Source organism: Cicer arietinum, chromosome 5 (genome assembly GCF_000331145.2).
Source record: "Cicer arietinum cultivar CDC Frontier isolate Library 1 chromosome 5, Cicar.CDCFrontier_v2.0, whole genome shotgun sequence".
NCBI classification, from domain to species: Eukaryota; Viridiplantae; Streptophyta; class Magnoliopsida; order Fabales; family Fabaceae; genus Cicer; species Cicer arietinum.
The window spans coordinates 1,450,898-1,474,730 of NC_021164.2; the positions used below are offsets into that span (position 1 = coordinate 1,450,898).

The 23,833-nt window shown below is 32.8% G+C and overlaps 3 protein-coding genes and 1 pseudogene across 4 annotated transcripts in view; 2 read left to right on the forward strand and 2 right to left on the reverse strand.

Annotated features, from left to right (window-relative positions):
* Positions 1-3,405: 3,405 nt before the first annotated feature.
* Positions 3,406-4,188, reverse strand: LOC140920288 (uncharacterized). Its single transcript, XM_073368369.1, has 2 exons — positions 4,100-4,188; positions 3,406-3,842 (listed from the first exon to the last, which is right to left on the reverse strand). Exons 1-2 carry the CDS (start codon positions 4,172-4,174, stop codon positions 3,444-3,446), a joined length of 474 nt encoding a protein of 157 aa, XP_073224470.1. The 5' UTR covers positions 4,175-4,188; the 3' UTR covers positions 3,406-3,443.
* Positions 4,189-6,677: 2,489 nt separating this feature from the next.
* LOC101499793 (uncharacterized) lies at positions 6,678-7,961 on the reverse strand. The gene has a single exon (XM_004499669.1). The coding sequence runs from the start codon at positions 7,959-7,961 to the stop codon at positions 6,678-6,680; it is 1,284 nt and encodes a 427-aa protein (XP_004499726.1).
* A 4,382-nt stretch (positions 7,962-12,343) lies between these two features.
* Positions 12,344-22,823, forward strand: LOC101495784 (uncharacterized; annotated as a pseudogene).
* Positions 18,225-23,833, forward strand: part of LOC101495455 (endoglucanase 9-like) — a 13,145-nt gene continuing 7,536 nt past the window's right edge. For both annotated transcript variants that reach the window (XM_073369034.1, XM_073369035.1), the window contains exon 1: positions 18,225-18,358. The gene's annotated coding sequence lies outside the window, so the exon portion shown is untranslated. The remainder of the gene's footprint in view (positions 18,359-23,833) is intronic.

Consider the following 23,833-nt stretch of genomic DNA (forward strand, 5'->3'; position numbering starts at 1 on the left):
TGATAAAACCAAGAACGTTAATCATTCTCCGTTTTTCTGCACATCAACAACAGCCTTGTATTCTCTCTGTTTTAGTCTGCAATTCGTTCCTAATCTTCTCCAACCTCCTCTAGCTACACTCAATACTCAAGACAGATAATGTACCATCCAAGATCAATGAAGACATGTCAAAGAAATGACATAGATGCTTTAAATGCTAAACCTTAAAAGTCAAAAAGCTATTTCAAAGAAGGATTATTTTTATTCTAAAATAATGTTTCAGTCAAAAAGCAAAGTCTCTCCAACAGCTACTCTTATACCATTCAAGTACATCTACAACCTATAAATAGAAGGCCATTATCCCGATTCTTGGTAAGAAATTCAAGTGCTAAATAATCAACAATATACAATCACACTTAAGCTTGAAATTATGCAAAACAAAGGCAACATCATTTTCTGCAATTCGCGAAACAACCACTGCTGCACATTCACATATCAGCTGCGAAATTGTCATTAGATACTCTGTAAAGAATCTATTCTCAAACAAGAGTTTAGCAATATCAGATTCTGTCAAATTCAATCATTTGTAAAAACTCAAACTATAAGAGTTTCTTTATAGTTTGTTTAAGATTGCTTCCTATCAAGGTTAGATAGGTGTTGTAATTGCTTTCTGGGTGAAAAGTAATTAAGGTGGAAATAGATCAAGGTTGATCTATTCTAGGTGTTGTAAGATTAAGAAGGCTCTTCGTTTTAAACACTTAGTGGAAAATCTCACAGTGTGAGGACTGGACGTAACCCACATTGGGTGAACCAGGATAAATCTTTGTGTGGTATTCTCTTTCCTATCTCTTTCTTTATTATACTGCATTGATCAATTAAGATAAAATAGAAACTGATTTTCTGCTAATCTAAGAACGTTCTTTGTTTTATAACATAAACCAAGAACGTTCTCCGTTTTCTGTTTTCATAACCAAGATCATTCTTGAGTTATTTTCTTAAGTTTTAACAGGAATTTTTAAAAGGCACATTTACAATTCAAACCCCCCTTTCTTGTAAATCGATATTTTTACTTCATCCTTCTCATTCCTTATAGCACAAACTGATAGAATTATTGGGCCTAAGACTAGTGAAAGACCCAAATATGCAGTGTGGAGAACATATGTTCGTAAGGGTAAAAAAGAGAATAAGCAGTTTATTAATGATAGGGCATAGAAACTAAAATGCAAACTCAAACGTTTCTCATAATACAGCGAGATCTGGAAATGATGAGGGGAAAGAGCCAACGGCGAGCGCAATCGTGGCCTCAAGCATCTGCCGTATTTGAAATTGATGGAGCGACAAGCACGAGGGTTGCGTTTTCGTTGCGGGGAAAAATACCATCCCCTTGTGCTGAAAAATAGCTTTGATTAGTGATTTTAGGAGACGACGAGACGATTAACGAAGAAGGTGAGGTGATTGCCATATAAGCTTTGAAGGATGACGATGAAGTTCTTGATTGCAATTCCATGGGACTGTTTGATATGATTGAAGCAAAGAAAAATTTAGATAAAACGCCTCCAACTACTTTGCACCTCAAGGGAAGTCTAAAGGGGGTTTCCATTGTGGTTTTAATCGATAGTGGCGTCAGTCACAATTTCGTTTCACCCCGCGTTGCTACTGCGTTGGGATTAACATTGGAACAAGGAAGATCGATGGGAGTAAGGTTGGGAGACGGCCACCGTGTGTCCACTAGGGGGGAGGTGTAGAAAATTGCAAGTACAATTAGATGATTTCATCATTAATATTGATGCTTTTGTTTTGGAATTGGGTGATTTGGATATGATTTTGGGGGGTGGCTTGGTTGCAAAGGTTTGGGAAGGTGACCTTTGATTGGGAGAAAATGACCATCAATTTTCAACGGGAAGGAAAACTGGTGGAACTACATGGTCCGTTCTTTACCACAAAAGACTTGGCTAATTCTAAGGCACTTCAAGGGCAAACTGAAACACTGTATAGTTTGTTGGAAGAAAAATTGGGTCAGACTTCAAATGAAGAATTACGGGAGCTAACTCAAGACCAACAACAAGAGATTTAAGACTTGTTGGAGAATTTTAAGAGAGTTTTTGAAGAGAATACGTGGCTGCCTCCCGAACGAGATATAACTCATGCAATTGAATTGAAGAAAGATGCAAGTCATGTGACTGTTAGGCCATATCGTTATCCTCACCACCATAAGGAATAGATCGAAAAACAAGTTCAGAGCATGCGGACCCAAGGTATAATTCGAAACAGCTCTAGCGCATTTTCTAGTCCTGTCATTTTAGTTAAAAACAAATATGGGTCATGGAGGATGAGTGCTGATTATAAAGAATTGAATAAGGTTACAATGGCAGATAAATATCCAATTCTGGTAGTTGACGAATTATCGGATGAACTACATGGAACGAAATTTTTCTCAAAACTTGATTTGGATAGGAGGTTGGTTTTATTTATTTATTATTATTATTATTATTATTATTATTATTATTATTATTATTATTATTATTATTATTATTATTATTATTATTATTATTATTATTATTATTATTATTATTATCACAACAACAAAAAAACGCTACTTAGCCATGTTCCTAACCGTGGAAAAATTTCCAATTGACCGTGGCAAATAAAGTTAGCCACGCTAACCATTTCCGTGACGTAGCTAGGCGTCGTGATTTATTAGCCACGGTTAAAATTCATATTAGCCACGCCTAAAAGAGTCGTGGTAACATATTTTTAGCCACAATTATTTTACAGTTAGCCACAGCTAAAATCGCATTAAATGATAAAATGAATAGATATTTTGTTTTGGCATTTGCTACGGGCCAACCGTGGCTAAATGTTTTTTTTAATATCAATTGCAGGTTTGTTCCTGTTTTTGTCATACCTTTCTAACAATAGAGTCAAACCAAACATTGTAATATCAGGAAGACATTATTAACTAATATAGCTACAATAACTAATTAACATTCTAAAACCATCATTAATATAAAAGTATAAAATAGTTTATACCAACAAAAATAACTAATTAACATTCTAAAACTTTGATCAAAGTAGTCAAACATTCTAAAATGTTATACATAAACTAATAAAACATACAAAAAAAATTTTACGACATCAAAATATTCTAGAGCAAAACCAAAATAATCCACTAAACATCCATTCCTTCCATTTGCAATCCAAATAGCAGCATATTTCTTCCATTTGTAGTCCAAAAATCAAAGATGAACTTTACTCGTTAATTATGAGAATCAGAACCTATCAATTCAAAGCATAATGTAAATGTTTTGTTTACTAACTAACACTAATGAATGAATATCATTTTATTAATATCAATCACTATATCAACAAATAGCACATGATATTTGCTAGTGACTTAAAGTATAGATCGAAGTGCAAAAACTCTTATTAACTTCAATTTCTATATATCATAAGAAATTATATTACTAAAGTGAAGGGAAACCTTGGTTGAAAGTAGGTAACTCATCACCAAATGTTATTTTCATAAAATTAAGGAGAACTTTAAGTTGATCTTGTGTTTGTGAAAGTTGCTCCTTAGTCTCTTCATATCCATTTAGCTTTTCTTTCAAAGTGTGCACTTCTTTTTGTAACTCCTCAACATTTTTTTGTCTAGACCTACCAACACTCTCAAATTGCGTGAAATATTTGCGCGTCTTGAAAACACTCGTGGGACAAACACCAACACCTAAACCATGCACTCGACCTGAATGTTCAGCTTCGTACACTTTGCCAATGACATCATCTGGATATGCATTAATCTTTGATGGAACACCTTCAGTGGCAACACGTTCTTGATCTTGAGACAAGTTCTTTGATCTATTTTCCTAGTAGAGAAATAAAATTCAGATAAATTTCACCATACTAGCAATGTTATCTTTTTTACTTATTGCGATGGATTTTCCTTCTTAATTCACACAGTTTCCATTCTTTTTAAGCAAAGTTGACAATATAACCTCAACACGACATACAGGTCTATTCAATTGTAGCTCCTAAGATATTAATAAAATGTAAATAAATATCAAACTTTCATATACAAATACTTTAATATATTACAAAAATAATAGTTATGGATTTAACTTACCATATGACGAGCTCTTCTTGCGTTGCTCATACTACCCCCAATATGTGAGACTTTAAGCATCTTTCGATTTTTCATATTTTGTTCACTTAGTTTCTACAATTTTCAAATGCTAGTCAATATATGCATTTAATATAAAATATCAATGTACTTTGTTTACTTTGTAAAAGTAATGCAACAAAAATTTATACCTTCATTTGTGGTTTTTTATAGTAATTAACAAAAGCAATCCAATCATTTTCAGGCACATGAGGATCAATAGCAAGTAGGCACACCTACGCCTTTTTCCCATATCAAATCAAATACTTGCAAAATTTTCTAACAACGAGATAAAACATATTTCTAAAATGTATTCCAAATGATTCATAAGATAATCTGTGCATTACATAAACACCAAAAATATGAAGTCTTATATAGAATACTATTTAAAAGCAAAAGAAATGTGACAAAATTACAACGTTCATAACTTAAAATATTAAAATACTCTATAAAATTATTCAATCGTCTCTATCACTACAACTATTACGATCTTCTTCAACATTTATTTTATCATTTTCTTGTTCATTGACATCGTCTCGCACTAATTGTAGTTCTTCAATATTCCCAACATGTTGCTCACAAAAAGGTATGTCTTCCATTATTGGCTCTTGTGATTCCATAAGGTTCACTTCTCCCATATCATATATATCTCTAGGCTTCATATGACAAACACAAGACCATCCTTGATCAACCGGATCATCAACATAAAATATCATTCTAGCATCACTTGCAAGGATGAATGGTTCATCCACTTCACTCACACCGGTGTGAATCAAATGAGAAAAGTTTACAGTTGTTATGCCAAATTTATCTATCTTAACTCCCTTGTTAGGTTTAGTGTCTACCCAAATACATTTGAATAGCACAACCCTTAACTAACCAAAGTAATCAAGTTCTATAATGTCTACTAATTTTCCATAATATATGTCATTACTTGAGTTTTCAATAGGTTCTCCTCTAATTGAAAACCTCCGAGTAATAGCAGACATAACAACACCACTATTTTGGGTTCTTAATCCTTGCTCCTTGCTCATTGTTCGAAACTTAAATCCATGAATGTTATACCCATCAAATCTCCTTGCAATGTTATTTGGTCCTTTAGCAAGCCATTCAATTTCAGTTGTAATATTTGGATCATCGTTTCTTGCAACCTAGCAATATTTTAAAAAGTATTATAACAATTATAACATAAAAGATTTTTATATGAAAAATTAAGTCAAACTATATATAGATATCCTTACATATTCGTTGAACCATTTGTGAAAATTTTTGTGAACATATTCTTCCACAACTCTTGAGGCATTTCTTTTGCCACGATGCATTCTAGCAACTTCTATCTTACACTTTCTACATGAAGAATTTGTGGTTAGTACATTTGGTATAGAAATGGATATTGAGATGATAATTAAGTATATGCAAAAATATAAAACTTACTCCCGAAATGCATCAACCAATTCACAATTAGCTAATACATAGCGATGAACTTGGATCATCTCCAATTGTGGAATCGAGAAAATCTTGGAAGCTCCAACAGGCTTGCCTGATGTAGGAAATAAATTCGACAAAATAGTGGATTCGCTGCTATCACAAATCCCATTGTCATCATCATTGCGCCTTGGTCTATTGAACCTTGTTTCAACATTACCGTCTTCAAAATATGTTGAACAAAATGTAAGGAATTCTTCCATAATGTATCCTTCAACAATACAACCTTCTGGTGCAACCTTGTTACGAACATATGATTTTAAATGGCCAAGGGTTCTAAAAATGAAAGGATGTAAGTATAATAACATAAAACAATTGCAATTTATAATTAACTTAATACAAAATACAATATACAATATACCTTTCAACAGGATACATCCATCTATAATGCACAAGACCGGCAATCATTTCTTCTTCTCCAAGATGAATGACCAAATGAACCATAATAGTGAAAAAAAAGATGGAGGAAATATCATTTCCATATGGCAAAGGGTCAAAGCAATCCGTTGTTGGAGTTTCTGCAAATGCTTTACATCTAAAACTCTGCTTGATATTTCTCTAAAGTAGTTACATAGTTCAATCAACACAGAACTAACTTTGTTAGGAAGTGTTTTTCTAAAAGCAATTGGAAAAAGATGTTCCATTAGAATATGTGAATCATGACTTTTAAGACCCGATACCTTACGCTTCTTAACATCAACACATCTAGAATTGTTTGATGCATAATTATCTGGAAAAACCACATTTTTTAGAATATGTAGGAAGATATCTTTCTCTGAATTTTTCATTTTAAAGCATGATTGAGGGAACTTAGAGGAATTAGGATATGGATGAAGCTTTTCCCTAATTCCCATTGCCTGCAAGTCAAGTACCGTGAACAATTTTTCCATTTATGGATATGAGCTTGAAGATTGTCTTTTGTTCGATTTTTATCGTCAAGTACTGTGAACAATACATTATCAGAAACATTCTTCTTTATGTGCATTAGGTCAAGGCAATGACGAATAAGATTATGCTCCCAATAAGGTAGATCCCAAAAGATACTCTTTTTCTTCCATTATAGTGGGCATTCCTCACTCGTACCCTCATCACGTGACCTTTTGCGACTATATTCCTCAATTTGTTCAAGCACCTCCGAACCTGACATTGGAGCAGGGGAAGATCTAAACTCCAAAGATCCATCAAATGAATGTTTGTTGTACTTATACTTGTGATCAAGTGGTAAATATCGACGATGCCCCATGAAACAATTTTTTCTACCAAATTTCAACCTTTTAGATTCTGTATCAAATCTACATGATGGGCAAGCAAACAATGTGTGTGTATTCCACCCAGATAAGTTATCAAGACCAGGAAAATCACTAATAGTACAAAACAAGCTAGCACGCATATGAAACATTTCATTCGTAGAGGAATCATAAGCCTCCACACCATTCCATAATATTTTTAACTCTGCAACTAAAAGTTGTAGGTAAAGATCAATACTATTACTAGGCATCTTAGGGCCAGGAATCATCATTGACATGATAAGAGAAGTTTGATTCATACAATACCATGGAGGGTAGTTATAAAGGTACAACATCACATGCCAAACACTATAAGTAGAACTTAAAGTTTCGAATGGATTGAAACCATCTGTAGCCAATTCAAGTCTTACATTACGAGGATCTGAAGCAAAGTTTGGATACAATGAATCAAAGTCTTTCCATGCTTTACTATCTCTTGGATGCCTTAACAATCCATCAGGGTTTGCCACTCTAGCATGCCATTTCAATAGCTTTGATGTTTTAGGAGACATGTATAACCTTTTCAACCTAGGTATAAGTGGGCAGTATCGAAGTACTTTAGCGGGTTTTGGCTTCTTTTTCTTTTGGAAATCTGTTACATGACTTTCACCACCATCATTTTCATTTGATTTCCATCTAGACATATTACACTTCTTACATTTATCTCTCTTCTCATCCTCCAATGATCCCCAATACAACATGCAATTATTTGGACATGCATGAATTTTCTCATAGCTTAGACTTAACATCTTAATCATTTTTTTTGCTTCATAGAAAGATGTCGGTAGTTTAGCATAGGGAAAAGCATCATTTAGAAGTTCAATGATAATTGAAAATGTCTTATCAATAGCACCACATAAAACTTTTACATGATATAGACGAACAATGTATGACAATTTTCTATATTTTGTGCAACCATTATAAAGTTCATGATTCCCATCTTCCATCAACTCTCTAACTTTTTTAAAATCCTCATAGCTTGCATCCTTTGCACCGATAGGGGGGGTTACTATTAGGAATATTTGATCGCCCATCATCTTGAGTTCCTTGATCATCTATGACACCAAATACATCATTCAACATATCTTGCATTGGATATTGTCTATTTAATGCTTCTTTTACTTGGTTCACTAACTCAACATTGGATTGCACACATTTTTCCCCATGCATGTACCAAAATGTGTACTTGGTTGGAAAACCCATTTATAAGAGATGACTAGACACCTCAACTCTATCACCCTTATGACTAAATTTGCATGAAATACAAGGACACCAAATTTTCCCATTCATTGCAGAATTTGAAAAGGCAAAATCCAAAAATTGTTTTACTACATTTAAGAACTCTTTTGAGTTCAATGGTTTGTCAATCCAACTCTTATCAATCATAGTTGGATGAATCTGTTTTCATATTTGAATAAAACTATTAAGGCATTTAAGGTATCAAATAAGAATATAAAGAAATTAAATTTTACTATTATACAATCATAAACCTGCCAACAAGAAAAATACTAGAAATTTTTAAGGTATACAATCATAAATTATTAAGGCATTTAAGGAATTTAAGACATTTAACATATACAATCAAAAATTATTAATCAGAAATTATTAAGGCATTTAAGATATACAATCATAAATTATTAAGGCATTTAAGTATCCAATTTTTTTTTCAAGAAGCTTGCCAACAATAGAAAATCTGCCAACAAGCGTGCAGTAACCGGGAGTCCTTTTTTTTACACCTAAGGCCAACTTAAATTCACCAAACCAAGGGCCAAAAATCTGATAAATAGAAGGAAAAAAATCAGCGGACGACTTGACTATATATTGTATAGGTCGAATGTTTCTGTGAGCAGTAAGCAGGAGATCTCCCTTTATTGATTGAATTTTTTATGGGGGTCGCTTGTGAAGATTTTGAAAGACTAGATCTCTCCTTTGAATTATTGAAAGACTAGAAGACTAGAAACCTGTCAACAATTTGATTTTGTTTCACAAAGTCCTAAAATTTCTCTATAATTTGAGTACTTATTTTCATAGTTGCATTAGTTATGAAAAATATATATTGTTGAAATATTTGTTAATTATTTTGTTAATTTTCATATATTATCATCAAATGTTTTCAACAATGTTGAAATTAGAGATAGTTTGATCATTTTGAATATAATAGTTTGATCATGTGAATAATTGAAGTCTTATAGTATGAAGAACCTACATGATGCTGAATTTTGAAACAGTTTTAACAGGAAATGAATGTTGTGAAAGATTGGCAGGCTATGGTATGAATAGAAAACACAAAATTCTCAAACTACCGCAATAAAAAAATCACTATAAACTCAACAATCCCCAACTCTAAAAACTAAAGCACAAAATTCTCCAACTACCCTAAAAAACATAATCACCAAATAAATTTATAAAAAAACAGAACTTGAATATAAAAAACAGAACCTGAAGAAGGAGATGAAAAGAGCAAGTCTTTATTTGTTGGTATCAGTTGCCAAAAATTAAACCTAAAAAATTCAAAACAGAAATTAAACGTATTAGATGCAAAGAAGTAGCTCCAAGAGGCCACACATTCACTGCAAATTTAAAGATTTATTTTACTTACAATGTTGTACTAAGTGTGAAAGGTAGGGTCGAATGGGTCGAAATTGTGGCATAGAAGTGAAACGGTGGTTGAAACGGCACAATGGTGAAACAATGATACAGTGTTGAAACGGCGGTGAAACAATGGTGAATAGGATTTTAGGGTTTTATATTAGAGTGTTACTGTTGAGTATGGAGTTTTAGGGATTTAGATGGAAAATAGGGAATCAGAAGAAAAAAAAAATAGCGAATTGGGAAACGAGGGAAAATGGGAAATAGGGAAGCACATTTATTCTAATGTTAGCCACGTTCATAATCGTGATAAATTTTTTAAGTTACCTACGGTCATCGTGATCGTGGCTAATCGCCGGTTTTCTTGTAGTGTATAATAATAATAATAATAATAATAATAATAATAATAATAATAATAATAATAATAATAATAATAATAATAATAATAATAATATTATTATTATTATTATTATTATTATTATTATTATTATTACTATTTTCACACGATGCATTTCAGCTACTAAGTTGGTTTGCTTTTTGTTTTTTCAATTGATGGAGGGAATAGGCAGAGGAGGACACAAATGCTAACAACAACAACAACGACAACACCAACGACAACCACAACCACAACGAGGATGACGACAACGACGACGATAACAACAAAGACGACAACAACAACAACAACAACAACAAAAATACAAGGAAGGAAAGTTACATAGAATGATGAGGAGAAGGGATCAAATCATAAAGGGATCTTGTGATAAAAAAGAAAACTTCAAAACTGAAGCAGGCAAGAGTAAAATCACTTGTTTTGGATGCAACAAACAAATACATAACAAAATTGAATGTCTCTTGAACAAAAGAGCACCAAAGAAATTTTCTGTCCATAAGAAATCAATGATGGTGACCTGGGATAATTATGATGAATCAGAAACAGAGGAATCTCGAGAAGCCAACCTATGTTTGATGGCAAACTCTGAAGATATGAAGGTAATAAATTCTGAACCTTGTCCCTTATGTGAACAAATTGAAAAATATTTTGATAGTTTACTTAATGATTCAGACATGCTTGTTAAAAATGTAACTCTTTAAAGGATCAAGTTTTAAAAGAAAAAAGAAAAAGCTCAGGTTATGATTGATGAACTAAAAAACATCATTCAAAACATGCAGGAATCTCATTTTAAGAAAATTGATGAAACTGAAAACCAATAATGTGTTACGATTCGAAAGGAGAACATTCTTCTTAAAACGGAAAATGAAATTCTCAAAAATGACTTAGGAAACTTTGTCAAATCGAGTGAAACATTTCAAAAAATCATGGGATCCCAAGTAGGGATATTTGACAAAGCTGGATTTGATTTTGACAAAATTAAAAAATAAAAAATGTATGAAAACTTTTTTCTTCCTGAAAGAAATTATGACAAGTGCAAAACAAGATGTTCATTAGAATATGTTTGCTATTTCCAAGAAAAAAAGGATGAAAAACTAAAAGCAAAAGGGTCATTTAAAACCCAAGAATGTTCTCCAAACAGATAAGAACGTTATTCCCAAAGTGTTAAACAAGGAGAACATTTTATACATAGACCAGATCAGTCTTTAGTACGTAAATGTTCTTTCTGTTTAAAAATTGCACATTATGAATCACAATGTTATTTTAAAAAATCAAATATAACAAGAAGAACTAACCCTCAAGGACCCAAGACCAAATGGGTATCTAAAAATTATGCAACATCAAAATTTCTCAGGAAACTTCATACATAATTTGAGGTTGTTAGAGGTGTTTTGCTGAATATAAATCATGTTCCTTCTTTGGATACATGTGTTGGTGAACTTCTCAAAGAGGAACAACGTCTCATTACTCAAGGAACAATGTCTCATGATATTGTCACTTCCAAACCTGTTGCATATGCTACTCAGAGTCGAGGAAAAGGTTGTGATATGCGGCAAGTCCAATGTTTCTTGTGTAAACAGTTTGGACATGTCGCTCGTTGTTGCAATAAGAATTTTTGTAATTATTGCAAGCAGCAATGTCATATTATCTCTTACTCCTCCACACGCCCTCCACGACCAACACAACATTCCGTGTAGGCATTCCATGCCACTACGAGCTTCTTTATTTTTGTTTGTCAATGTCAATGTAGGTGTTATTGTATTTTGTAGGATGATAATGTCTTTGGAGCTATTTTTAGCATATGGGAAGAACTGAGTTCATCAGAGTCATGGGAAGAAGTTGAAATGACAGTGTGGGGAGAGTTGAACAATTACAAAGGCTTTCTTTGACCATTTGCTGCACCTAAACCTTTGTTTGGATTGGTGTTACAAATCGATTCAATTCACGGTAGAATCTTGAGTTCCAATGCACTCTAAACGTGGAAATTAAGAAGCTAGAAATGAAAGCGTTTAAGTTGACGGGTGTTCGGTGAAAAGGTCGCAGTTATATATGTTCAAACTCTCTAGTAGCAAAAGAAAGAAATTTAACATGAATCGTTTTCCTATTTGATTTTATTCTGTTTAATTTATAATAGTGTATGTCCCTGTATAGTTGATGAAGTTGTGAAGAGATTACATTTTTTTCTTTAGCTTAAATTAACTCTATAAAATCTTTTTTTTTCTTTTCCGTATAATTCAAAATTATATAATACAAATATGTTATGGTAGGTATTCCTTATTTTTACGTGGAGCCTATTGTTTGAAGTGCATTAGAACTTCTACCAACATCATCAACTGAGAGGGGTTACCATCATCTCTATTCTTTTCTATTTCTAAAAAAAATAGATAATACAAGTATTATAGTTGTATATATGTTGACACATTTTTATAATGTTATATAAATAATACACACAACTATAACTATAGTGCTCTCCATTTCTTTTAAGAAACAGTGAGGATCTTAATTCCGCGGGCGCAACAAAGACAGTAAGAAATTGGAAATAGAAATATAAATAAAGTAACACCTAAAGCATTGAACCATTATATCTCGTTTTCTCTCTCTAGGAATTCAACAATGGCTCCCGCTCGTTCTCCTCGGGAATTGAACGTGTGCATGGCAAAGCTCGCCCAGAAGGCCGAGCGCTACGAAGACATGGCGAATTTCATGGGGAAGGTTGCCGCCGACGCCGATAACGAGGAACTCACGGTGGAGGAAAGGAACCTTCTCTCCGTGGCTTACTCGCACGTCATCGGAGCTCGACGTGCTTCTCGGCGTATCATTTCCTCTATTGAAACGGATGAGAGCCGCGGCAACGAGGACCACGACATCATCCGTGACTACCGATCTAAGCTCGAGTCCGAGGTCGTCAACATCTGTGACGATATCCTCAATCTCCTCGAGTCTCATCTGATTCCTTCCGCTTTCTCTGGCGATTCTAAGGTTTTATACCTCAAGATGAAGGCAGATTACCTCAGGTACCTCGCCGAGTTAAAAACCGGAGCCGAGCTTAAGCTGGCTGCAGATACCACTATCGCCACTTACAAATCTGCTCAGGTTAACCGTTTTTTCCTTTTCCCTTTCCAATTTTTTTATTTTATTTTCTTCGATTTTGCGATCCAGATCTGTTCGATTTGTACTTTAGATTTGCCACTCTCGCTTGCTATTGCTCTAATCGTGCTTTGTTTAGAAATCTACATGATTATTATATTAATTATTATTATAATTTATTTATGATTATCTTCTGTATGCTGTTGTTTTGAGCTTTTATTCATGTCTCATTTACTCTGTTGTTCTTAATCTTTGGCTGATATGAATATCCTCATTTGCATATGAAATATATGATATTAATTATAAAATATATTTGAATTTGTAATTGAAAGATTTTTGTGGTAGCATTTTGTTGCGGTTCTTCTCCTTATTGTTCTGATGGATGGATGGTGTATCTTTCATTGTTTTTTGCAGGACATTGCCAATGCCGAACTTCCTCCAACTCATCCACTTAGGCTTGGACTTGCATTGAACTTTGGTGTTTTTTACTATGAAATTCTTGAATCTCCTGTTCAGGCCTACTTTATTGGAAAAAAGGTTAGAATTATAGAGGCTGATTATCATGTATTTTATGTCTGATAAGAGTTTTGGATGTTTGTGGAGAAAAAATTGGCCCTGTGTGGTAGAATCTGCTACTTATGTTGTTCATTAATTGGAAAAACTTAATGACTACTCCATATTACATTTCGTTTATGTTGAAACTACAATGATGTTGCGTTTTGAACTCTACTAATCAAATATGATGGAACATGGACATCACTTTTGAACCCTTATTATTGCTACTTTACTTACACCTAAAATAAAGAATCTTTTTGCTTTTGTAATCACTAGGCTCTTGATGAAGCGAAGTCTAAATTGAAATTTGTTGGAAAGGAATCTCTTCAGAAGAGCACTTCGATCATGAAATGTCTTAGCGATAACCTCATCATCTGGACTTCCGAGTTGCAGGTACTGATTTGTGTTTGCCATAACTCTTGCATCACTTATATTTTCATTTTATTTATTTATTTGATGACTGTGTTGTATTGATCTTATTTATTTGGTTTCAGAAAGATGGTGGTGCTGCTGCTCAACCAGATGAACCACAGGAGTAATTGAGATTTTAGACATTCATGTAACTCTGGCTTTCCTGTTTTGTTTTAGTTTGACCTTCTTTTACAAAAATGATTGCCTTTTTTTCTTGAGGACATTGAGGTTTTATCCTATGGAATTGAAAATTTAAAATTAGCTTAATTTCTAGTATAACTTGATCCCGCGGAATTTAGTTAGGATATTGGCTTCATTTGTATCAGTCATGAACTCATGGTATTGCCTCAGTAACTCAGGATCACTTATAATACTTTTTAAATAAATCAATAGCTACCAAGTCAAAAACAGTTTATCAATGTTAAATACTTTTTATATTTAATTACTTTAGAGGAATAAGCATTTTGTTGTAACATTTATAGTTGCTTATTCAACTGTGTTCAACACAACTTTTCAGCTCTACTTCGCGTTTAAGAATGTAAACAACCAATTAGAAATTTTGTATGTGTTAATCTTAAATATGAACAAATGAAAATTACAAATATTTTGGGAGAAGTTTTTTTTAAGTGTGTGAAAGAAGTTTTTTTTTTTTGCGTACTTACGAAGTGGAACGGAAAAATCCATTTGTTTTCATTCTTATGATGTATTTTAAACGTGATCTAATTTGGTTTTTAGGACATACAAAATGGGTTCCTTCCCATATAGCACCAAGTTTATGGCCAGTGGGGTTGTTTATCTTGAAGACGGATCCTATACCAATTTAAGTTGGGATGGAAAAGGAGTTCCCAGTGTCATTTTGAAGAGCAATATTATCACAGGGAAATGCGATGTCGATGGTTTCCTATTTGGGGTATCGGGAAAGAAACTGTGATTCCGGTGGATGGATCAGTTAGTTTAGTGGATCACCCAAGCATATGGCCTTATATGATAATTAAGCGATGTGAAGGGAATATGTTTGCCGAGTTGTAAGTCTTATCCTTGTGGTTTATAAATAATTTCATCACAGCATTGCAATTCAAATTTCTTTTGGAAACAAAACAATTCTCTTAATTTTTTTAGATTTTTTCATTATTTTGCCAAAGAGACAGATTATCATGGGAAGAAGATACAACAAACTTGGCCTCCTTCTTGGGGGAGCAAGTGCGCCACCTTCATCTTTTGCCACATCCACCTCTAAATATTTCAATTATTATATGTAACATGAATTAAGTCTTAACAAAGAAGAGGAAGGATGTCTCAAGCCGTTTGACCAAGTGGTACACTTTGTTCTATTAAGCTCTCCGATTTCATGATAAACAGAGCAAAATGCGTATGTGTGTTAGAGGAATTTGTTAGTAGTTGTATTCCTAGGTTGTTAGTAGTTGTATAGGATCAACTATTTGGATGTTTCTGTTATTAATTACTTACCTTAGACCTAATCTCTATCCTAATGTATTCAAAGTCTTAAAATAGAGTCTTCCACCCTTTAGAAAGGTTCTTTTATCGAATTTAGAAATTGAGTGGTGTAAACCATTGTAAGAGCGTATCCGCTCTTGTGTATCATTTTCTTTGGAGAGATTTCTCTCCTATTATTTCTATATCCTTATTGTTAGGAACCCAAGAATTTGATTCCAAGGGTTTGGAGGAAGGACACTAATATTAAAAAAAAAAAAAAAAAAAAAAAAAAAGGAAAGGAAAAAAAGGGCAAATTCTTGGGTTCCTAACAATAAGGATATAGAAATAATAGGAGAGAAATCTCTCCAAAGAAAATGATACACAAGAGCGTACACTCCTAATAATAACAGAAACACCTAAATAGTTACTCATATACAATTACTAACAACCTTGGAATACAACTACTAACAAACTCCTAACTATCCCTATTTCTATATCCTAACACTAATACTAGTGTTAGGATATAGAAATAGGGATAATTAGGAATTTGTTAATAGTTGTGTTCCAAGGTTGTTAGTAGTTGTATATGAGTAACTGTTTGGGTGTTTCTGTAATTAGTTAGTTACCTTGGACCTAATCCTTATCCTAATGTATTGGAAGTCTTTAGATAGAGGCTTCTTTCCCTTTAGAAAGCGTATCCGCTCTTGTGCATCATTTTTTTTGGAGAGATTTCTCTTCTATTATTTCTTACCCTTTTCTCTAAATATTAGTGTCCTTCCTCTAAACCCTTGGAATCAAATTCTTGGGGTTCCTAACAAAGAGAGAGAGAGAGAAATGTAGGGGGTGGGGGAATGCCATCTTTGTTATGCATATACAATTGAACTTTGAAGAAACCTTTGCATTCCATTTATTTGTAAGGCGGTCTCTCATGCTTCTTACTAAAATTTCGTAGGGGAGATCCTATTCCTAGCAAGCTTATTGAGAAAATTGATGAATATATCCCATCTGATTTAGCTAAGCTGCTAAAAATAAATGAGGTTTCTTCTAAGTTCACTATTTCATCCCAACATCAATTTTTTTCATTGAATGTGCTATATTAAGTTTGGTTTCTATTTGACTTCAGAATTTGTCAAGTGGTGCTTGTAAACCTTGCTCCTGGATACACACTGACTTTATGGACGATAATATTTACATGGAATCATCATCGGCTTGCTCTACCTCCAGTGGGAATACAGAAGATGCTGCCCAGGTGGACAATGGTTTATTGAGTGATCATGGAGTGAAATCCTGGAGTCCTAGTCACATCCTTGATTTCAGTGATCTTTCTATGGGTCAGTACTTCTCCTTTCCTACCTGTCTCGTGAATTTTCATCCAAGTCAATAATGCCCATTTTTATTAGAAATGGCTTACATTGGAATATTGTCATAATGTGGTATCTTAATTTATCAAGTGCTTTCCGTAGCTACAAGAATTTTTTAGCTATGCGTACACTGTACAGTTGAACTTGTGTTTTCTTTAAAGAAGAACAAGACATGCGTAATTAACCCCAACAAAAAGTGGTTAATTTTCTCGTGGGCTTGTGGCTATCACTTCCATTCTTTCTCAACCATTTCTAAATTTTCAGGCTAATTCTGTTCTGCAAGAAGTAATCATCATATTGCAGTTTCATCCTTAACATTTCACCAGTTTAATTTTTGTTTTGAAGTAATTGCTGGCCTTGAGATGCATATTGATAGCAGACCACTCATTTAGAAAGTGTATGTGAGAAGTAAAAAGAGTATTGTAAGTAATAACTACCTGAAGAATACTATTAGGTTTATGTATTAGATCTAACTCATCCTACAAACTGGTTTGTAAGGTGAGGGGTGCCTCCCTTTTATAAGCTAGTTTCAGACCTTATTTCTTTTCAACGTGAAATTTGAGTTTTTCAAATACAAATTCAATTATTTATTAAAATAAGTTATACATACGGGAAAAGGGGAATTGTGGGGGATTGATGTTGAGATTGGAAATGCGAAGAGTTGAGAATCTCTCAAATTATCCTCAAGATTGTAATTTTGCGTGTCTGATTCTCAACTGGTAGTAGTTATGAAAAGAGAAAAATCACAAAGAGAACAATGACATGTTGATGGGATTTTGGTCAATGCGACACAGGACGAAAAAGTAAATCTTGAGGGTGATTCTAGAGCTCCTCAACTCTCCACTATTTCCAATCTCAAAACATGTCCACACTAATTCCTTTTTCTCCTATTATTGGAAGAAAAAAAAAAACCAAGTCCCACCTTGGGATTAGATAAAGCTTTAAAAAAGTTTATATAGAGTGACACCTTTCACCTTACAAGTCGGTTTTGTAGGGGTTGAGTTAAGTCCACCATAAGTTATAAAATGGTATCATAACCTATTCAAGATCCTTTAGATCACCTGTTGTCAAGTCATTGCTATCGATTGTATTTATATAAGTGAGCCAATTTTATAGAGGTTGGGTTAGGTCCAACCCAAATTCTAAGACCTATTTATAACATCTTATAACTAACTGAATTTGTATTCTTCAAATCCTATACTGGAAAAGTTTGTACCAATAATTCCTGTTTTATATTTTTTACCCAAAATATCTTTCTTGCTTTACTTCCAGCTGTTTACATGTCAAATTACTTTGTAATTAACCGTACAATTACTTATAGTTGACTGAACTTTGTCTAGAGCACCTCGCAGACTACACTCTAAGACATTTTTGAAACATAATATTGCCGTGAAAAATTATGATGTTTTTGCTATTTGGGTGTTTATTTAGCTAATTTTTTCCATTTATTTTGCAGGCGATCCTATTTTTGACTTGATACCAATTTATTTAGAGGTGTTTACAGGCGATTCATATCTCCTTAAGCAATTTTTAGAAAGTTACAAACTTCCTTTTGCTTGCAACATATTGAAGTGCAAGTCAACAGAGGGTGGTCAAAAGTTTGGTTGACTTTCATATGTTGCATGTAAGTGACACTCTCCATAATTCTCTTACATAACTAATTTCTTATCGACATGAAGTATTTCAATTTGAAATAGATGGATTTATATGAAAATATGAACTAATATACCTAATTACCGGTGACTCTGATAAGGCTGCAGACCCAAATCCACATAGACTTACTGGCTAGACTCTAGAAGTCTATTTTACAGAACTTAGTCTACAAAAGTTAGACCCTGTTTGGGGTGGTCAAAAGTTTGGTTGACTTTCATATGTTGCATGTAAGTGACACTCTCCATAATTCTCTTACATAACTAATTTCTTATCGACATGAAGTATTTCAATTTGAAATAGATGGATTTATATGAAAATATGAACTAATATACCTAATTACCGGTGACTCTGATAAGGCTGCAGACCCAAATCCACATAGACTTACTGGCTAGACTCTAGAAGTCTATTTTACAGAACTTAGTCTACAAAAGTTAGACCCTGTTTGGGGTGGTTATAAATTTTTGGTTTTGAAATTTGGAGTTGTCGTGAGTTTTTGGTTTTGAAAGTTAATTTCAAAATAAAATTTGGTAAAATGGGGTTGAGTTGTTTTACTTAATTTCAGCCACTTGCCGCCCATCTCTCACCACGAGTGACCTCCAACCACCATCTCCCATCACCAGCAACCACCATCGTCTCCCCAATCACCTCCATCATCATCACCCACCCACCTCCGGTCACTGCCAGCACCACCCACCATCCACCTTTGACAACCGCTACACCATCTTCGACCACCTACCACCCACCTCTATAAGCACCACCACCGATCACCATCTCCGACACCCGCCATCACCGCCGATCACCCACCTCCAACCACAACTACCACCATCTCCGACACCCATCACCACCACCGACCACCCACCATCTTCCAACACTGTCCATCACTACAGTCACCGATTGTCACCCACCTACCACCATCTCCAATATCAACTATCTCTTTTGACTACTACAGCAAACTTCGACGATCGATCACTACTATGATAGCCACCTTCCACAACTACCATTTTCAACCGCTATTACTTAAATTATTATAATTAAATAAATTATAACTTTACAATACTTTAAAATAATTAAAATTTAATAATTTTTTTTCATTTTTAATTATATTTACTTTATATTTGGATAATTCATGATGAGATAGGTAAACTCAACTAAGAATTGTAATTCAAAGCCAAAAATTGAAAACTGAACTAAAATTGTACTCTCTTATTAATATCATGTATATTTTTTCAAAGTATTATATTCTACTTTCTATTTATACTAACAAAAATATACTTCAATTGTTAAGAAAGATAATTTGATAAAATTATTATTCTTTCTCTTTTATTTATAAAATTATTATTCTTTCTCTTTTATCTATAAAATTATGTATTAATATGTGTGAAATGAGCAAAAACGAAACTTTTCTTGGGATGGGGAGAGTAGTACATTCACTTATGATAAAAAAAAATGCACTATTAATTTGATAGAAATTTAAAATGAAAAGTACCCGAGAATTTAAAACACTAACCAAACACATTTTTTGCAAAAGCTTAGAAATAAAATTCCCTCCATCATATTCCTTGGACTAACTATCCTAGGAATGAATTTTGTATCCGGGAAACAAACACTCCATTAGTTTTAATAATTACTGTGTTGGAATTAATTTTAATAACTATATGTGGTAGTTGTTTTGTTTTAATAACTGCAAAGTGGCAGTTTATGAAATATTAGTGGTATTTATTAGTGGGATAGGTTTCAAGGGCAGTTATGTAGGTATTGGCCGTTTCATGAACAGAGATGAACTCTGTAGGAGTTGCAGAACTCTGAGACAGCAAGTTATTGCTTTAATATATGTAATTTGGTGTTATTTAATGTTATTTTCTTCTACTTAAATTAGTGTTCTATCAAACTCTAGGGAAATCAGTCACGCTCTCCTAACTCGGTAATAGTTGAGACTTGAGAAGATTGTTGCACACTACCCAGTCAAGTTAAATGTTATTATAAATTTTCGCCATGTTTTTTTTTATGGTTTCGATATTTCGTAGATGTATTGATTTACAATTGAAACCTAGTATCCATAGATGCTGATCAATGTTGTTGAGAACCCGAATCCTAGAGATATGCTAAAAATAGTCCTTATAAGATTTGAGCAATCTTCATCTCTTGAGCTAGCTTTTGGGTTTGATTAAGACCTAAAGATCAAATTCTAATATGGTGTTAGAGTTTATCTTAGATCTACAATTGGCCAGCCATGTTTGTCTTTGCACTAGATGTTCAGTTCACCATATCCATTTTAAAACAATATATAGATATAGATTTATAACCAAATCTATTGTGCATGGTTGGTTTTTTTTAAAAATCAAACCATATTAATTTTAAAACCAATATATAGATATAGATTTATAATTAAATCCATTATTTGGTTTAAAAGCGGTTATAAAACCAATTGTAAAATTAGTTATGGTTAAATAACCGGTTTATAATTAAGCAACTAGATTTGAAAATTTTAATTTTAAAATTGATTTTTTTTTTCAAAATCGGTTAAAGTTTGATTGTTTTTAATATTTATTTTTTACAATATCATTTATTCATAGTTTAAAAATCGGTTATTTAAAAAAATTGATTTTTTGGATAAATTTTTTCAAAATATTTCTCATCAAATTTTTTGAGAAAAAAATCGATTTAAAATTTTTCTGAGAAAAAAATATTTTCTTTTTTTATTTCTTTCCGATATTTTTTCAAAAAAAATGAATTTTAAATTGTTTTCAAGAAATAAAATCTAAAAATTAACAAAATATTGATAGTGGATAAAAACCAAATCCAAATATAAAACATAAGTGGTTATCCAACCAGTTTATAAATAAACCGAATTATAACCATATGATTTTAACCGAATATTTAAAATGGATTTGGATCCGGTTTGAGATTTTGGCATTATAACCGGATTTTTTGCACAGCCCTAGTTCTAAGTGTGATAAGTTGTTAATTGTTCTTTGTCCACACTTCATATGTCTAGTTCTAGGCATTGTGGGTGTGTTTAGGTCTTTACTTCAACAAGAGATATTCTCAAAGTAGTCCTTGTAAGACCCGAGCAATCCTCACCTTTTGAACTTATTTTTGGGGTTGAGTTAGGCGGGAAGCCCCAATTCTAATAAATGGATACTAGTTCTTGTTTACAATTGATAATCACTTTTGATTTTGTTGAAGCAACTACGACTTTGTTCTGCACTCATGTGAAATTATTTGGCTGCTTTATGCTGAAATTGAAAATCAACTGATCTTTGTACAGTTGAGATTTATGGATCTTTAATTAATCAATCACGAGTTTGCTAGAATAATAATCTTTGATTTTTCCACTTTAGCTCACTTTAGAAGATCCAAATCCGAAATTTACTGACTTTTTCTTTTGGCCTACTTGTTTATGTTTGGATTAATTTAATGACATTAATTGTGATTGTTTGATACGATGAAGTGGAATGATTGAATACCTCTCTATCTTTCTTATCTCGTTTTGGGGTGTATATAAAACCACAACGATGAAGTTATTAGTCGTACTATTTCGTTCGCTTCTGAAAGAAGAAAATTCCATTTCAAAATTTTCAATGATAAGTAATTCTATTCCATTCTAAATAACATCATCCCCTAGAACCTTTATCTTTTTATGAAAATCCATTTCACCTATCATTAGATTTCCAACATTGCCTAAATATTGTGTTGACTGTGACTCTGAGTTATACAGTATAGTTAGACGAGGCAATCTTTTGTGCCCTTACAAACAGTGTTTTGTCTTGTTCCCTTGACTTTAAGGTTTTCACGGATTATGCAGTTATTGTTTTTTTACTCATTTGAATTTCTTTATTTGTTTGTCAATGTCATTGTATTTTGTATGATGATAATGTCTTGGGAGCTATTTTTAGCTTATGGGAAGAACTGAGTTCATCAGAGTCATGGGAAGAAGTTGAAATGACAGTGTGGGGAGAGTTTAACAATTACAAAGGCTTTCTTTGACCATTTGCTGCACCTAAACCTTTGTTTGGATTGGTGTTACAAATCGATTCAATTCACGGTAGAATCTTGAGTTCCAATGCACTCTAATCGTGGAAATTAAGAAGCTAGAAATGGGTGTTCGGTGAAAAGGTCGCAGTTATACATGTTCAAACTCTCTAGTAGCAAAAGAAAGAAATTTAACATGAATCGTTTTCCTGTTTGATTTTATTCTGTTTAATTTATAATAGTGTATGTCCCTGTATAGTTGATGCAGTTGTGAAGATATTGCATTTTTTTCCTTGGCTTAAATTAACTCTGTAAAATCTCTCTTTTTTTTTTTTTTTCCGTATAATTCAAAATTATATTATACAAATTTGTTATGGTAGGTAATCCTTATTTTTACGTGGATCCTATTGTTTAAGTGCATTAGAACTTCTACCAATATCATCAACAGGGAAGTGTTACCATCATCTCTATTCTTTTCTATTTTTCAAAAGAAGTGGAGAATACAGTTATTGTAGTTGTATATATATTGACATATTTTTATAATGTAACAAATTATACAGACAACTATAGTGCTTTCCATTTCTTTCAAGAAATGGTGAGGATCTTAATTTAGCGCCGCAAGGACCATAGTAAATTAGAAGTGGAAATATAAATAAAATAACACTTATAACATTGAAACATTATATATGAAGAAAGTTAACTTTATATGCACAAGTTATACAGATATTTGGACAAAATAATGATTTGAATTTGTTTACATTTGAAGATAGAGAGTAGTATTTTTTTTTTTTTTATAAAAAACTATTACTTCATTTTAGAGATAGTTATGTTTATATTGTTGAAATATTTGTTAATTATTTTGTTAATTTTCATATATTATCTTGAAATGTTTTCAACAATGTTGAAATTAGAGATAGTTTGATCATTTTGAATATAATAGTTTGATCAAGTGAATAATTGAAGTCTTATAGTATGAAGAACCTACATTAAGTTGAATTTTGAAACAGTTTTGACAGGAAATGAATGTTGTGAAAGATTGGCAGGCTATGGTATGAATAGAAAACACAATTCTCCAACTACCGCAATAAAAAAATCACTATAAACTCAACAATTCCCAACTCTAAAAACTAAAGCACAAAATTCTCCGACTACCACAATAAAAAGACACACCCTAAAAAACATAATCACCAAATAAATTTATAAAAAACAGAACTTGAATATAAAAAACTGAACCTGAAGAAGGAGATGAAAAGAGCAAGTCTTTATTTGTTGGTATCAGTTGCCAAAAATTAAACCTAAAAAATCCAAAACAGAAATTAAACGTATTAGATGCAAAGAAGTAGCTCCAAGAGGCCACACATTCACTGCAAATTTAAAGATTTATTTTACTTACAATGTTGTACTAAGTGTGAAAGGTAGGGTCGAATGGGTCGAAATTGTGGCGTAGAGATGGAAAAAAGGGAATCTGAAAAAA